This window comes from Saccopteryx bilineata, chromosome 11 (assembly GCF_036850765.1).
Source record: "Saccopteryx bilineata isolate mSacBil1 chromosome 11, mSacBil1_pri_phased_curated, whole genome shotgun sequence".
In the NCBI taxonomy this organism is placed as follows: domain Eukaryota; kingdom Metazoa; phylum Chordata; class Mammalia; order Chiroptera; family Emballonuridae; genus Saccopteryx; species Saccopteryx bilineata.
Window position 1 is genome coordinate 36,411,645 of NC_089500.1, and position 17,499 is coordinate 36,429,143.

General features: G+C 42.4%; 1 protein-coding gene across 1 annotated transcript; it reads right to left on the reverse strand.

Moving 5' to 3' along the window:
- Window positions 1-2,035: 2,035 nt before the first annotated feature.
- On the reverse strand, window positions 2,036-8,641 carry TTR (transthyretin). The gene is made up of 4 exons (XM_066246692.1): window positions 8,486-8,641; window positions 7,440-7,570; window positions 5,300-5,435; window positions 2,036-2,287 (listed from the first exon to the last, which is right to left on the reverse strand). The coding sequence occupies exons 1-4, from the start codon at window positions 8,552-8,554 to the stop codon at window positions 2,180-2,182; spliced, it is 444 nt and encodes a 147-aa protein (XP_066102789.1). The 5' UTR covers window positions 8,555-8,641; the 3' UTR covers window positions 2,036-2,179.
- Window positions 8,642-17,499: the final 8,858 nt, after the last annotated feature.

The window sequence follows — 17,499 nt, forward strand, 5'->3', positions numbered from 1 at the left end:
ATTTTATAAACAGGCTGGTCAGAGCCCAATATAATCATTGTAGGTATTAGATTAAATCTTACAAATTTGCCAATATTTGACCATTTAATTTACAAAAATGGCAACTTGATATGCATTAACCCAATATACATGGAAGAAAGACTTGCTAACCTCATTAAACAGAATCAGAGGCTTTGATATTTACCACATATATTTGTGGGGAAACTCGGTACATGTTAAAAAGTCCAAACCTACATTCCACTCTTTTGACACCTTGTACTATCGGCTCAAAACAACAAGGCTGAGCATTTGGCCCCCAGGCAGGGCACACAAGGGAAGCGACCAAAAAATGCATGACTGAGTGGAACAACAAATGCTTCTCTTCCCTCTCCCCTCTGCCCTCTCTCTCCCTTCCCCTTCAATAAAAATTAAGCCCTGGCCAGATAGCTCAGTTGGTCAAGCGTCGTCCTGGAGCATGGAGTTTGCCAGTTCGATTTCCTGGTTGCAGCTCCATGTTCCTATCTGTCTCTCCTGCCTCTCTTTCTCAAAACAAACAAACAAACAAAAAAACAAAAACCCCCGAGTCTTACTCTCTACACAGCTAGCTAGAGCATGGCAAAATGTTAGATCTGTACCTGAAGGAAAATGGAAAGCTTGTTTTGTTTACATAAATTTAGGCCTAATGGGGTCTGACCCCGGTTTTCCTGCCCCATCCTAGTGGAGATGATGCACAAGAATTAACGGAGGACAGCTGATGACGAGGTTCCCATCTGTGGGTCCATATTGCTGTAAAATCAACCCACAGCTCTAGCAGGCAGCTTACAAAGCCCCCTCCACTCCAGGCTCATTTCCCACCACTCCCAATGCTGCTGCGGCAGAGATACCTGTTGACCAGCACAATGGTGCCTTTTTCCCCCGGGATTGTAGGGTTGTTCTGAGAAGTACCCCCCCCCCCCCCCGCCCCAGGAGCCATGTTTTCAGTGAATCTAAAATGAGACCGTGTAACAGTTTCTGGTCGGGGAAATGCCACTGGGAATCACATGTGAAGCTACTTCAAGAAGGGGCTAATATCCTATACATTCTCTTTTCCTCTAGTTTGCTGATTAGGTGTCCCTTGAAGTTACAAAGTAAGTCAAACTGGGGCCCTGAGTCACCATCTGGAGGAAAGCCATTCTGACGGCCACCCAGACCAAGAACTTCCGCATTCGACTTGGCAGGAGTGAGAAGTGAGCTTTGTATTGGTTGAGCCAGACTGATACAGGGTTGTCTGTTACAGTAGCACAGCCTCGCACACCTTAGTCCCCTTACACTTCAGCATTCTGAATTCCCATCTGTTGCCTTGACTTACCAAGCTGTTTCACTTGGTCTGGCCTTGCAATCCCCGAGCTCTCTACCTAGAACCCCTCCTGGCTTTTCTACCTGATAAACTGCAGTGATTCAGATCATGTGACCTTTATTCCGGGTCCTCACTGACTTCTGCAAGCTGTTTGCTACTCCTTTTCCTACCCTTGCTGTGTCTTGTGCCAAAGACTGTCAAATCCCATTGAGATAGTTTTCCGTCTCGAAAGCATGTAAGCTCTTTAAATGCAAGCACTCAATCTTATCCTTTATGCTCAGCGCAGCTACACTAGTGCTCCGCATACAGTCGTCTCCCAGTACATGAGTGGGGGTGGTGAGGCTTGTGGTTGGTCTGAACGGGATCAGAGGGCTTGAGTCACCGCAGGTCTGTCCAGGTGGCACTTGCTGTTACTGCAATCAGGAAGGCACTTCAAGGGAATGCACACAGTAAAAAAAGTAGGCCCTTAGAATTTGTCTTTTGCTACTCACTGAAGGATAAAGGAAAATAAAGCTTCCTCATTTTCAGAATGTGTGTTTTCAATGGCTGCAGACCATGTTGTATATGTGCTTAGCTTGAAAGACAATGAAAATTTAGCCCTCAGAGTTTGGCCAGTGACTGTTCTGAGTTCTTTTGCTTCTTTGTAAAATTTAGATTTTTTTTTTTTTATTTGAGAGGCCAATAAGGGAATAAAATAGCAAGTTCAAATGAAATGGGAAGTGCTTTAATAAGAATGTTTTATTGCTTCTGCCTGCGTTTGTAACATAGCTTATCAAGTCAAAACACTGCTTTCATAAAAACGGGATACTATTGGTAACATGAAATCCTGTATTCCCTCCTTCGAACAGAGCAGAGGAGGGGCCCTCACTCCTTGGGGGTGCTGACGAGGGCGGTGGTGGAGTACGAGTAGGGGCTGAGCAGAGCAGCGATGGTGTACTGGCGCTGGCCTGAGTCGTTTGCTGTGAACACCACCTGCGAGAGAACACGGACAGGACGCGTTTCTAACAGAGGTCAACAACGTGAGCCACGGCCAGAGAGAACACTGGCCGTCCAGTGACAAACGAATTATTTTTATTATATTATTTTGTTCTTTTTGGAACAGAACAAAAGGCAAAATTAACCACTAGAGCCTTGTGCAATCCTTAGACAAGAGTTCTCTACTGCCTCTCTGACTGGGTCTCTCCCCCTCAAAACAATTTACACTGAAATTCAGGGTGTCCCTGGCCTGACTGAAGGAAATCAGAGTGCCTAAATGCTCTTGTCCATTTTCTTGGTTTTAGAAAAAAGGAGGGGAGAATGTAGAAACTGGTATTTCCTAACCTGAAGTCTTGAGAATGATTTCTGCTAATCCTATCGCAAACTTAAGGGACCTAGAATGTTAGAGCTGGAAGGGAACATTCTTCTCATTTTACAGGTAAGAAAACAGAAGCTCTGAATCAGAGTGCTTGCTCCAAGTTCATACAGTGACAGAACTAGACTAGAAGTTAAGGCACTTGTGTCCAAAGCCAGAGATTTTTCTCCTATTATTCCTTTGCATTTTCTACCAGGAGCATCACGTGTATTTTTATAGATGTAACAAACAATGAAATATGGGATAAAAGCATTATAGGGTTCTATTCACAATGCAAGCAGAATAGGAAGATCATGTTGGAATTCTGAAATATATATGTGTGTTGGAGCTCATTTAAACTTTTTAATTGGGTGAATTTTCAATCAAAGTGTTGTTCCAGCTAGTCATGTGCTTTAGGCAAATTTAGTAGAGGTTCTGAGACTCAGGTGCTGGGATTGTTAGGTGCCTGGTCTAAGGCACGGAGGGAGAGTTGAGCTCAGGAGACAGATAGGGGACAGTGGAGAGGTGTTTGATTTTATTTATTTTGTGTACAGGCCCGGGACTGAGCTTTGGACAACTCTTGGATAAGTACATTTTATTCTAAATATGGAAAAAGAAAACCTTGATTAGTTGAGAACAGAAGAAAAAAAAGACCTGATTGAATCATACTGAAAGCAAAAATAGCATTAGGGCAAAAGGAGGTGAGAGTCACTTAAGAATCTTGCTAAAGGAGAAGGGGGCACTCCTTAAAGGCCAAGTGTCTGGAATTAACTAGGGAAACTTATCTCTTAGAGTTGACATTGGCCTCCATTCCCATTTTATTCTATCTAAAAATTGTAAATGGCATAATTGGTGCTCAAAATTCTATGAAATGAAGAGGACTAATAGTTCCAAAGGAAATTTCTAACTCAATCTGTGAGTCTAATATAGCCACCTGGGTCACTAGGAGGTGACTAGTGCTGTAGGGTAGCGATGTTTTGGGAGGTCCTCATCAGAGGAAGCTTGCAGGAAAGGAACTCCTGGCTGCCCTCACTGGTCACCGAGTGACAGTGGGGCTCATGCTTGCCTACCTGCTCTCTCTCATTCCCCACATCCATTCAGGATCCAAGGTGACTCACAGTCTTGCCTAATATGTTCTAAGAGCAGAGATGTATTTTCACTTTTGAATCTCTAGCATCTAGCAGAATGCTCAACACATAGGTTTTTATTTTTTAAATGTTTGTTGAATGAATACTAAAAGAGTGAGGAGCAGCCCAATGAATAGGAGCAACATGGCCTGGGTAGTATGGCAGGGAATCGCTTCTGATCTTCTCATCAGGCTGAGATCTAGGACAGATAAGGGTCTCAGGGAGGCTGATCTGGTGCTCTAAGATAGGGCCCAAGATGCTAGGGGCACATGTCTTGTAGTGGGCGTCATCTGAACCCCTGTGCCCACTGCAACCAGGCTCCGGGTCTCGCTGCCTGGCTGGGAAGTAGCCAGAGACAGGCCTTTTGGTAGATGGGACACCTTGGTGACTTGTGAGCCTGGGAAGTTCAATAAGCCCCTCCAATTTCCCTGACAACACTGTTTACTAAAATAACTGTTTTGTGCCTTTTGAAAGTCTCTTCCGTGACTAAGCCAGAGAGAATAGTTCTCTTTCATGCCGAGCTATTTTTGATGCAATTAGTTGATCTTTAACTCTGAACAACATGTCTGGATTCTATTTCCATGACAGCCGTCTGTTTTAAGTGACTTAAAGAATTACAGATGAAAAGAAGGCGGGAGATTGGGCCCATGTATACCTTTAGGATCTTAGTACCTCATAAGTAGAGGAAAAGAGTGTGAACCAAAAGTTACAAAGCTGGTATTATTATTATTATTATCATTATTATTATTATTATTACTAGCTTGGCTTCTCATGAGAAGAAAGCCAAGGCACACCAAGGCTAGTTTCAGCCTGGGTCCTGTTGGTAAATATTACTGATTCTCGCCTTACTAGTCCTGTGACCTTTCCAGGTCAATTAACTTCCCAGAACCTTGTTTTCATCATCTGTACAGTGGGCATAAAAGCAGGACTGACTCCACTAGGTTGTTTCTGAAGATTAAATAGGTTAAATGAAGAAAATGCAACAGTGTCTGGCATGTGATACACATTTAATGACTGTTATCTATTGTATTGCCATTATTATTTTAAATTCACTGTCTCTGGATGCATTGCCCTGAAACACTTTACCAAGCCTCTAGATTCCAAATGTGTTTTGGAAGGGAGAATTTTTCAGATTTTAGAGAAGTATAATAATACCTCTATCTCTTATTACATAACACTCTAAATAGGTTTGGAGGGCTGCCTAATATTTCATCCTATTAATATTTCTTCAGCAAACAAACACATCCTCATGTTCAGTAGAATGAATGAGGACTATCAAGGGCATCATGTAAGTTTAGGTGACGTTACTAAATGAGTTTTCACTAAACTTTCTGGGAAAGTTTGATTTTCAGAGTTTTATGGATTTCTGACTGTAGAACTGAGAAAAAGAACCTGTGTTAGTTCAAGAACATTTTTTTATGGTATGCATTACCATGGTATGCAAAGTGCAAAAATGTGCATCTCTGGGCATTGAAAACAACAACAAAAAATAAAAATACAAACCAACTTAAGTGTTTATACACTCACCTCTGCATATTCATGGAAGGGGGAAATGCCAAGTGCCTTCCAGTAGGATTTGGTGTCTAATTCCACTTTGTATATCCCTTCGACAAATTTATCATTAGTTGTGAGCCCATGGACCTCTCCAAATTCACTGGTTTTCCTAAAAGAGGCAAAGGTCTAAGTTAAGTTAGGCATTAAGGGCAAGGCACACCACACACACACACACACACACACGAGCAGTTTGTGTATGTGAATATATGTATTTTCTCTACCAGGTGAGGATAAAGAAAATTCTACTAAATGTCTGAAATTAATGGACAGGAAATTTGTCAGAAATGTTTTAAAATCTCATTGTAGGTATCTTTCTCTTAGGAGAACAAGATAGGGGTATACTTTTTCACTTCAAAAAGAGTCATCGTGATTCTGTATTTGTGTTTGGGTCAAGTTTTATAGCAACCATTGAATGTGACCCTAAGTCACTCTGACTCTTGTTCCCCATGACACCAGGGTCTCACTTGTGATGTGAGGGTATTTTTCAGAGGTGGTATCATTTTTACACACAATGGGAACCCCAGAGAACAATGAGAAACCCATATCTGACTCTTCTATCATTTATATATTTAATTTCTTATACCGCGGCCAGGTGATTCAGTTGGTTAGAGCATCCTTTTGATATGTCAAGGTTGTGGGTTTGATCAGGGCACATACAAGTATCAGCCAATGAATGCATAAATAAGTGAAACAACAAATCAATGTTTCTCTTTCTCTCTCCTTTCCCCTCTCTCTAAAATCAATTAAGTATATATTATATATATTTAATTAATTTATATATATATTTAATTAAATATATATATATTTAGTTTCTTTGGTAACTCTTTGCCAAAAACAAACACTAGGCAGCTTCTTTTTAAATTTCTTTTTAATTAAGCACCTTTCATTTCCATATAAGTTCCAGCTTAATAGCAGTTGTTTGAAATCACCTTTCATTAGATTGCAAAATGTAAGATAGACAAAAATGGAAGTTGTCTTTGTTAACTCTGAGCATTGCTCTTCCACCTTCTTTTTTCCCAGGAAGAAAAAATATTTAGGTTCCTTCTTAGTCTTGTTATAAAGAAAAGATTCACGTGAACATCAGAATATTTTTGGTGTCCATTTTATCTCTTACTTAGAATATTCTCTTAACTACATTCCACATTGTGCTTGGCATTTTAAAAAATGTAAATGAATTCAGAAATAAAAACTCAATTGAAACGACACCAAAGGAAATGGTCCTTGGGATTCAATTAAAACCCACAGAAGCTCTCCTCCCAGGGGACAGAAACACTTAGCAGTATTACTTTCTGCTGAGGGTTCCTTTCTTTCAATTAGTTGGCTTAGGGTCACTGATATGCATTTTCTTTGCAATTCTTGCCAGTGGAGGTGGAAACACTCCCTAAAAATCATAAAGCGGTTGATGAGGATGAGAAGTCATTTTTGCACCTGACAGTTGGGTAATCTTGAGGTTAGTCTGTGGCTGTGCTTTGCGTGATATGCCTTTCTCTTCTGTGTTCTTTCTTACTGAGTGAGGAAGCCCCCAGCATTGCAGAGCAAGGTGCCCCACAAGGGTTTGCTAGACGAAGGCCCTGGGTTCTGGATAATCCAAATAAATCACCGATAGGTGCCTGGGCAATGCTGCCCCTTGATTCCTTTCTTTATTAATAAATGAACACAAATTGTATGTCTTCCCTAAAATTCCCAGGTATGGACTTAGACTGAGTGGTATGCCAGGGCACCAAGGAAGCTCCTGAAATTCTATATGCATTTTGGTATGTGTGTGTATATGTGTATTTTTCCGGGCATGGAATTCATAGTTTTCATCACCTTCTTAAAGTGGTCTGTGACCTAGAAAGGTGAGGAGCCACCACTGGGGTAGAGGCAGTGCTGGCTCCTCTTCCCCATCGTCCACCCTACCTGCTGCTCAGGTTCCTTCTCGCCCCCAGCTAAGCAAAACAAGTGGAGGGCATCAGAGAGGGCGTCCCTCCCATCCCTCCCAGGGTCCACTTGAGCTCTGCTCAAAATTTCAATCTCCTGTGGATTCTTCAGCGAATAATGTGAGCCCTCTCTCCAACCCGCGAAGGAGACTGAGAAGGCGAAGACCCGCATCCGGGTGTGCTGGGTGGCTTACCCAGAGGCGAACGGCTCCCACGTCTCATCCGCAGCCTTTTTGAACACTTTCACGGCCACGTTGACAGCCGGGCTGCCTCGGACGGCATCTAGGACCTTGACCATCAGAGGACACTTGGACTGACCGGTGCCCTGGGCAGGAAGAGGACAAGGGAGAAGTCAACAAAACAGGTCAGAGGGAAAGGATCTGTTCTTCGCGGTGTCAGGAATCTGGAACGAGACAGGCAGTCCATGCAAATCCCATTTCCAGCAACATAAGTGTTGACAGTTAATGAGCTTCCCTTCCTCAGCACAACACAGACATGATGGCTTCCAAAGCAAGATTGGTGTCTGCCTCTAGCAGTTCTGCAAGCAGCTGGGTGTGTGTGTGTGGGGGGGTGTAGAGTGAATTTCAGGAGAGAAGACAGGCCGCAGAGCCCAGCTCTTTAACCTCGCCAGCCGTTCTAGAGAATGACTGAAAAGGTATAAGGTGCCGTAGAATCAAGTAATTTTTTTTCTGGAAGCATTTTAGTCATTTGTTGCTGTAGTAAATCACTCTTACTAGTTGTTTTAAATTAATGTCAGGCTACTTTATGACCCGTTTTATAGTATTAGGTAATTTCCTGGAGGACTTAAGAATTACATATCTGACTGCAATACTGTCTGCCAAGTCTTCCAGAGATTCATCGATAAATATATATATTTTGATTAGCTAAGGGGAAATAAACTTTATTAGAGGATGTCTTTCTAAAAATTCAGTATTAATAGCTTCATACGTACCCTCTCTTAATTTTGACCATTCACCTGAGGAAATTAAGGCACCAGGCATTGCAACCCCCATGACCCAGAGCAAGACAGGAGAGCATCCAGAACCCAAGCCCCAGCCCAGTGAGCTCTGCAGGACCGCATTCTTTTGGAAGTTTGAATCAATAATGTTTAAAAATAGATGCTGGGAACCCTTGCCTTAGTAACAAAAGCTGATTGGCAAAGTTGGAGGAAGTCACTTCTACTTTATTTAATGTACAGAAGAAATGTAGGAGAGGGACTTCAACAGAAGCAAACACTCACCACAGGGCCAGCCTCAGACACAAGGACCAGGCCAGCGAGGCAGAGGAGCAGTAGACGGTGAGAAGCCATCCTGCCTAGAACCAGTGGGCCTCTATGATGGTCGCTCCAAGCCCGGAGCTTTTATACTCACTCTCCCCCAGCCAGGCTGTGGATCCCTGCCAACCTGGCTCCAAACCTGCTGATTCCGATTATTGACTTAGTCAACAAAGGGAGAATAAGTAACCCACTCAAATATGAACCTTGCCTAGAGAGATTAGAGCGTCAGACATTAGCACTATGAAATATTCTTAACAGATCATTTGACCCGCTGGGTGACCAAAATCAAAACAATCAAAGCAAAACAAAAATATTCTGCTCCCTCCTTGGCTGAGTGCAGAGACATTCTTGGAATTTTTTTCTCCTTTACTTATTTCTAAGCATGTCTTTCCTTTTCTATACATTTTACTTTTCATTTTAGATGATAGATCTGCATTGTGATAATTTATTTCACATTGAACATTTGGCTGCACAGGGATAGTGCATAAGAAAACATCATTGCACTTGGTATATGACCACTAGTTATCAGGAAACACCCTTGGCAGTGCTTACATTAAAAAAAAAAATCTATGTTTTAGCCAAACTAAGTTATTTGGAAACATTTTTAAGTCAGCAATTTTTCCACAATTGTATTGTTCTCCCCTGCCAAGGTTCATGTCAACCCCAAAAATAATGACATATTTCAAACTGGCACTGACAAACCTGAGGTACAGAGACCCAAATATTCTTTACAGCTTCTCCTGCATGGAACATGGAGAAACAAGGTCACCCAGGTGGCTTCTGTCAGAATCAAAATTTCTGGCAGGAAGTAGAGATGACTGTGAGAAGGAGAAGCCACAGCTGACAACAGATTCTCTTCCTCCGGGCCAACCTAGGAGTCTAAGAGGTATAATGATTTTACGATGCATTGGTGAAATGCCAACTCTTGTGTGTATGTGTGTGTTGCATACGCATATGTGGCTCTGTTCGTGGATTCATTAAGACAGGCTTTGGCCTAATAGAGACAAATACTCTATGTAGAAGACATAGAGAAGACAGACAAGAATTTTGGATGAATACATGTCAAGGGTGAGTCCATTTTGAAGCACTGAGATTTGGAGAAACATTTTTGTAGCTGACAGACGCAGGTTGGATGGAGTAAACTCAACAAGAGATCATGAAGGAAAGAGGTGGTGGGAGAAAAAGGAAGGCCTTCAGGAATACGGGACTGTGCAAGGAAGACTTGGGGAGAGTGGGCTGACCACAGGAAAGTGCATAGCATAGCCAGGACTAGAATCTTCCAGACTTAGAGACTGAAGTAACCCTGGAAAGAGTTCTATTTGGAGTTAGACGACCTGGGTCATCCAGTTCTTAGTTCTGCTGTCCTGTTTCCCAGAGCCCCTCTCTGAGTTAATTAATCATCAGATACTCAGCTTATTCACTTGTAAAATAAAAACCTGTAACTTCCCGGCCCTGGCCGGTTGGCTCAGTGGTAGAGTGTTGGCCTGGCATGCAGAAATCCCGGGTTCGATTCCCGGCCAGGGCACACAGGAGAGGCGCCCATCTGCTTCTCCACCCCTCCCCCTCTCCTTCCTCTCTGTCTCTCTCTTCCCCTCCTGCAGCGAGGCTCCATTGGAGCAAAGATGGCCCGGGCACTGGGGATGGCTCCTTGGCCTCTGCCCCAGGCGCTAGAGTGGCTCTGGTCGCGACAGAGCTACGCCCCGGAGGGGCAGAGCGTCGCCCCCTGGTGGGCGTGCCGGGTGGATCCCGGTGGGGCGCATGCGGGAGTCTGTCTGACTGTCTATCCCCGTTTCCAGCTTCAGAAAAATACAAAAAAAAAAAAAAAAATAGTAAAACCTGTAATTTCCCTACGTAAAGGATTGCTCAAATAACTTTTAATGTGATTTGATTTAAAAACTCTTTGTAAGTTGTAAACACTTCTCTGGTGTAGAGTATAATTATAATTCAACATCTGTGTTCAGGAGAAAGTCTCTTCTCTAACATTTCTCATACATTGTCTTCCAATATTTGCCTATTTTTATTGCTCAGAACTTGAATGGGAGAACTTGTTTTCTGTATGAATTCCAAACATTTACAAATTCTGTCATATCTCAAGTAAATCTTTCATGCATGCATCTCCATGTGATGTCCTGTTGGAACCTAGAAACGTCATAGACTTTGTGGACGGGAGCTCCCGGGCTGCCACCAGTCTGTAGATACGTTATGTTCGGTCTGTGGAATGTTTCTTTAAAAGTTTTGAAGTGGTTGTTGCAGTTAAAAATTGAGACACATTGCACAGAAATTTGGATTTCTGGCTTTTCTTGAAAAATCAGAAAAGATGGCAGCGTGAGGCCCACACTCACACATGACGGTAATCAGTGGACTTGCTCTCTCAGACGATACAACTCATGGGCTTCCCGTCCAACTTTGAGGCCAGGGAACATTGCCAGTGGTACTATCATGTTCAAGATTTTTTTTCCCTTCAAATATCCGGTTTCTCTCATCTATGTTCTTCCTTACTTGGCCTCTTGGAAATTTGAGTTTGCAATTGCTGATCTTTTTATAGCCATTTAAACAGTGAATGACAGCTTATTTTGTTTTCGCCAAATAGACATTCCCACTTCTTCAAACAATTCTTTTTTTTTTTCTTTTTTTTTTATTCACCCCTCATCATCCTAGTCCTACAGTTTTCTGGGTTGTAAATTTCTGAGAGCAAGAGGCTCTGCAATTATTTATCTATCCTTTTAAAAGATCATTTAAAAAATTCCTATTCCCTCACATCAGTCCCCTCTGGCAACCATCAGCTTGTTCCCTGTATCTATGTGTCTGTTTCTGTTTGGTTTTGTTTAATTATTTTATTTTATTTTTAGATTCCTTATATTAGTGAAATCATATGGCACTTAAATGATTCCTCTTCAGATACAGTTCCTAGAATCCTTACCGCCAAGAACTTTCTCCTCATATATACCACTGGTCAATATCTCTCTTCAGATGGGATGTTCTGAATGGGACGCTTTCTCCAGATGGGATCAGGCCAGCACAAAGGACATTGAGACTTCCCTTGACAAAAGGACTCCATTGGAAGTGTTGTACCCCAAGCGCCTTGGTAACTGTAGTAGTTGTGACCCCTTCCCCACTTGATCATAACTCTACTTGTTGTGACCTGGGTAATAAATCATCATATAATAGATATATGGTGATAATATGGTGATAAATATATCATCTCGAGCTTTTACCATTTATGAATATTATTTTATTATTTTCAGCTTTAAGATTTACATTGGGAAAAGATTCCCATCATCTTGTTAACTAACACATGCGACACCTTCCATGTTAATCTTTGTGTGTGTAAAGTATTTAAGTTCTACTCTTAGCAGATTTCAATTATGTCACACAGGCTTATCAACTACAGGCACATTTCGTGTTAAGTCCTCAGGATTGATTCATTTTATAGCTGGAAGTTTGTACCCATTTATCAACCTCTCCCTGTTTCCCCCACTCCTCAGTACCTGGTAACCACTTTTCAACTTTATATTTCTACGAATTTTTCTTTGTCTTTTCTTTTAAAGATCCCATATATAAGTGATACCATGCAATATTTGTGTTTCTTTTAGCATAATGCCTTCCAGATCTATCCATGCTGTCACAAATGGCAGGAGTTCCTGCTTTCTCGTGGCTGAGTACAGTATTTCCCCATGTATAAGATGCACCTTTTTCTGAAAAATTTGGGGTCTAAAAATTGGGTGCGCCTTATATAGTGGTTGTACATTTTTTTACTTGCATTTAAGAAGCGTAGCATTTCAAATGCCATACATGGAACTGAGGACGAGGCAATATGTGAAGACAATGATTCGTCATCAGACACTGATGAGGGCAAGCTAAGGGATGGGAGTTTTGACAGTGATGAAGAGTTGTATGAATTTTATGATGAATAAAACTTGAGTTCAATAACTATGTAATTTTGGGCCCCAAAATTAAGGTGTGTCTTATACATGGGAGTGTTTTATACATGGGTAATTTCCACTTTATATATAATATATTACATAAATATATATAAGTAATCTCTTAGTTATCCATTCATTCATTGATGAATACATAGGTTTTTTTCCCCCATATCTTGGCTACTTTGAGTAATTTTGCAATGAATATGGGAGTACAGATATATATATATATATATATATATATATATATATATATATTTAATATATTTTAATTTCCTGTGGGTAAATGCCCAGAAGTGAGATTGCTGGATCACAGGGAAGTTCTATTTTTAACTTTTTGAAAAGTCTTCTGTTGGTCAAATAAGTTTGTAAAATGTGATTTTTATGTTTGTTTGCTTATAGTTTGCGCTGAGGGCTGGGCAGTGCCAGGTATATGTGATCTGTGAAATCGCAAATTACCTTCCTGCTTGGGAAGAGCCATTGTTTTGCTAATGTTTGCTGAAGGAGAGGTTTTCACGCCAGAAAATTTTGAAAAGAGTGAGAGAAGAAGGAGAAGAGGCAGAAAGAACCATGTTTGCAGAGAGAGCAGAGACAATGCAGGGTGCTGAAGAAAGAAGAAAGAAGCCATGTTGGCAGAGAGAGCAGAGACAATGCAGGGTGCTGAAGAGAGAAGCCATGTTGGCAGGGAAAAAGAAGGTGTGCAGATGGGGGACCAGAGCTGAGGGGCTTTGCGAGCTCCACTAAGACTGGTGGGGTCTTTGATTCTAGGAGAAACTGGAGAAGATTCTCCTGGTTGTGGAACTGGAGAATGTGTCAGGGTTTTGGTAGCTCTGAATGAGTGAAAGTGAAGTGTTTTCTCTGTGTGTTTGCTCATCAGCCGGTGCGAGACTTAAATAAAGGAATGGTCCACCATTTTTTGGCTCCACTGTTTCTTTACCCTCTGCCCAAATCCAATGAGAACCTACTTGTGAATGGCCATAATGGCTGCGACTGCTGGCCTTATATCTACATACTGTTTTCCATAATGGCTTCACCAATTTACTTTCCCACCAACAGTGCATGAGGGCTTTCTTTCCCCACATCCTCACGAACTCATTTTTTTTCTTTTTGACAATAGTCGTTTTAACAAGTGTAGGGTGATATCTTATTGTGGTTATTCATCATTTATGAATTTCCTAAATATGAGAATCTTTGTTTAAGCCTGATGCATTTATCTTGTTATTCTTTATTTTATTTATTTATTTATTTTTTTACAGGGACAGAGAGAGAGAGAGAGAGTCCGAGAAAGGGACAGATAAGGACAGACAGACAGGAACGGAGAGAGATGAGAAGCATCAATCATCAGTTTTTTGGGTTTTTTTTGCTCAAGCCAGATGAGCCCACGCTCAAGCTGGCAACCTTGGGGTCTTGAACCTGGGTCCTTCCACATCCCAGTCCGATGCTCTATCCACTATGGCACTGCCTGGTCAGGCTTATCTTGTTATTCTATCACTCTGCTCCATGCTACTGACATCAGTTAATAGTTGATTCTGTAACTGACTTCATTAGCATGCTTTCCAAGCCTCATGCCCTTGGCTACTTTGACTTGCTTGCCTTCTGAACTGTCATTGATTTGGAAATAATGAATAAAATTTGAATTTGCACAAGACAAGGAAATGGAGGGAAAGTGAGGCAATTCAGAGCACAAGGAGCATCCTGATCTGATTGTTGAATCACTGATAACAGAGATAGAGATTCTTTTTAACATGAAAAGAAGAGAACATTTTGGCTGAGACCTGAGGATCAGATGTACAGTTAAAGTAAAAGTAAGAGAGTCCCAGGAGAAGCGGACAGTATTTTAGGTGTGAAAGGGGAAGGCTGACATAGGCAGAAAAAAAAGCAGAAAATACAGTATGAATACATTCTTTGTGGGTGGAACATTTGAGTGCAACAAATGGCAGTCATAAATACAAGAAAAGTCCAATGTTTCCTGCCTGAGAGGCAGTTTGTGATGAGAGAGGGTTATGTTGATAAACATAGACTCCCAAAGATAAGGGGTCTGACTTTCTGATATTTATTTGAGTGTGTGAAAGCTCTCTTAGATAGATGGCTACATGGGATCAACCAACGAAGGTCAAGGATCATGACACTCCTGGAGTCCTAAGTGGTTGCTATAGCAACTGTGTCCTCTGTAGAGTGAGTATCAGCAACAGTAAGGGCCTAATGCCAGCAAACAAAAGGAGCATCAGTGAAACACTTAAGCAATAAATTTATGTCCTTTCTTAGCCATGTACTGTTTTCTTTGCATAGCCTAGATGCTTAATTGAAGTTAAAAAAAAAAAAGACTAAATTGGCCCTGGCCGGTTGGCTCAGTGGCAGAGCATCGGCCTGGCATGCAGGAGTCCCGGGTTCGATTCCCGGCCAGGCACACAGGAGAAGTGCCCATCTGCTTCTCCACCCCTCCACCCCTCCCCCCCTCCTTCCTCTCTGTCTCTCTCTTCCCCTCCCGCAGCCAAGGCTCCATTGGAGCAAAGATGGCCCGGGAGCTGGGGATGGCTCTATGGCCTCTGCATCAGGCACTAGAGTGGCTCTGGTCACAATAGAGTGACGCCCCGGATGGGCAGAGCATCGCCCCCTGGTGGGCAGAGCATCGCCCCCTGGTGGGCGTGCCAGGTGGATCCCGGTCGGGCGCATGTGGGAGTCTGTCTGACTGTCTCCCGGTTTCCAGCTTCAGAAAAATACAAAAAAAAGAAAAAAAGACTAAATTAATGACAACATTCTTCCTCCTGCTACAGAATATGCAGTGGTTAATGAATAACTCAGACCTGTTTTTAGTTGATGGTTCTTCTGCCCTCACCCTTATAATGGACAGGCTTATTTAATAACTTTGTAACATCATAGATGAACTTTTTTTTCTTTCATTTATTTTCTGAGGGTGCATGTCAACTCCTAGCCTTGACATGTCCACCTTGACATGCCCACTAATGTTATTGTGAGTAAGCTGATTAGCCAGAGTGGAGAGTTGGCTGGTCAGGTGCTTGAACAGGGTCTCATGGAGGTTGGGGGATAACAGTATTTTGGGGCCTTAAACCTTTGTCATTAAAGAATTTAATTTTGTCAGCTCTCCTCAGAATTAATAAGCCCTGGGGGTTTGATTAATGCTAAGCAAATCATAAAAGACTCATTTTCAAACCATAATACCAATTTAATTAATAGTCAGATGGTTGCTGAGTAAGCAAGGAATTCGAGCAAAGGGAGTTGGCTAATTTTTGGAATTTTCACTTCGCTGTAGAGTATGCTTTTTTTCCTCTTTTTTCTCTTTCTTTCTTCCTTCCTTCCTTCCTTCCTTCCTTCCTTCCTTCCTTCCTTCCTTCCTTCCTTCCTTCTTTCTTTCTTTCTTTCTTTCTTTCTTTCTTTCAGTGAGAAGAGGGGAAATAGACTGCTGCCTACGTTCTGACTAGATTCACCTGGGAATCCCCATCAGGGGTCTGATGCTTGAATCAGCTAAGCCAGGGGTCCCCAAACTTTTTACACAGGGGGCCAGTTCACTGTCCCTCAGACCGTTGGAGGGCCGGACTATAAAAAAAACTATGAACAAATCCCTATGCACACTGCACATATCTTATTTTAAAGTAAAAAAACAAAATGGGAACAAATACAATATTTAAAATAAAGAACAAGTAAATTTAAATCAACAAACTGACCAGTATTTCAGTGGGAACTATGGGCCTGCTTTTGGCTAATGGGATGGTCAATGTGCTCCTCTCACTGACCACCAATGAAAGAGGTGCCCCTTCTGGAAGTGCAGCGGGGGCCGGATAAATGGCCTCAGGGGGCCGCATGCAGCCCGCGGGCCGTAGTTTGGGGACCCCTGAGCTAAGCTATCCTCAGCACCCAGGGCCAACTCTGAAACCAATCGAGCCACAGGCTGTGGGAGGGGAAGAGGTACAGAAGGGGGAGATGAAGGGGGAGAGAAGCAAATGGTCACTTCTCTTGTGTGCCTTGACAGGGAATCTAGCTCAGGACATCCATATGCCAGGCTGATGCTCTATCAACTGAGTCAACCAGCCAGGGCCAAGTGTGCTTTTCTAACACTTTGAATGCTTGTGTCTGCTCTATCAGCACGTCTTTCCCACAGGAATTGTTGAAGAAACACTAAGGCTGTTTCATTTTGTCTCCTCTTCTTTCCTTATCTATATAGACAGCTATCCAAATAAAGGCAAACATTATCTAGAATATGTTAATTAGATTGCATTTTATTTTTTATTCATTGTAATTTTAGTTTCATGGTTGTGTTGGCAGTGTGAAAACATCGGCAGGTGTTAGACTGGTGGAGTCAGACCAGACCTTTGTTCAGCAATGTCAGTGCTCAAGTTTTTGCTGAGAAAGAATTCAGAGCCAAGATTAAAACTGTAAGAGAAAGTTTATTTAGAAAGTCACAGATGTAGAAGAAGAGCAGTAGAAGAAATGGGCTCAAGAAATAAGTTACAGAGGCAAAAGAAGGACCCTTGGAACTTAGGAGAAAGAGAGAAAGGCAATGGTAATGCACGGACGTGGGGGTGGAGGAGAAGGGAGAAATGGGAAAAGGGCGAGGGGCCTGGGAAGAGTGCCCCTGAATCCTCCTTGGAAGGGCTTTTAGCACAGAGAGTTTAGGGGAGGGCCCAGGGGAGGATCTTCATCAGCTTTTCAGGCGTGTCTTTTCAGGGTTGTGATCTTCACTAATTGATTGGCAGCAGGTCAGAGGGTCATTAGTCATTGTGGCTGGTCCTTGGGTCAGCTGTGGCAGTAGCATCACCTCTCTGGTTTTGCTACTTTTCTGGGCCTGGAACTGAAACACAACTGAGACCTAGGTTTATTTGATGTGGGTCAGAACCTCATTGTCTTCAGGGCTTAGTGCTTAAGGGCTATTCTCTGGCTCCCTTGTTTGTTCCTCTTTAAGGGGGTCTCACTCATATGACTAGCAACACGCCAGGGGAGGAAAGGTCAGGGAAGGGTCTGAACCACAATACCAGCAATATGAAAGGTCAGGGGCTCTACATCGCATGGCCAGCAATAGCCTAGGGGGAGGAAGGGTTACCC

Coding starts and splice junctions, on each gene's coding strand:
- TTR (XM_066246692.1), bottom strand. CDS start 8,554: ATGGCTTCTCACCGTCTACTGCTCCTCTGCCTCGCTGGCCTGGTCCTT. Junction 7,571..8,485: donor TGTCTGAGGCTGGCCCTGTG/GTGAGTGTTTGC, acceptor CTTCCTGCCCAG/GGCACCGGTCAGTCCAAGTG. Junction 5,436..7,439: donor TGGGAGCCGTTCGCCTCTGG/GTAAGCCACCCA, acceptor TGCCTCTTTTAG/GAAAACCAGTGAATTTGGAG.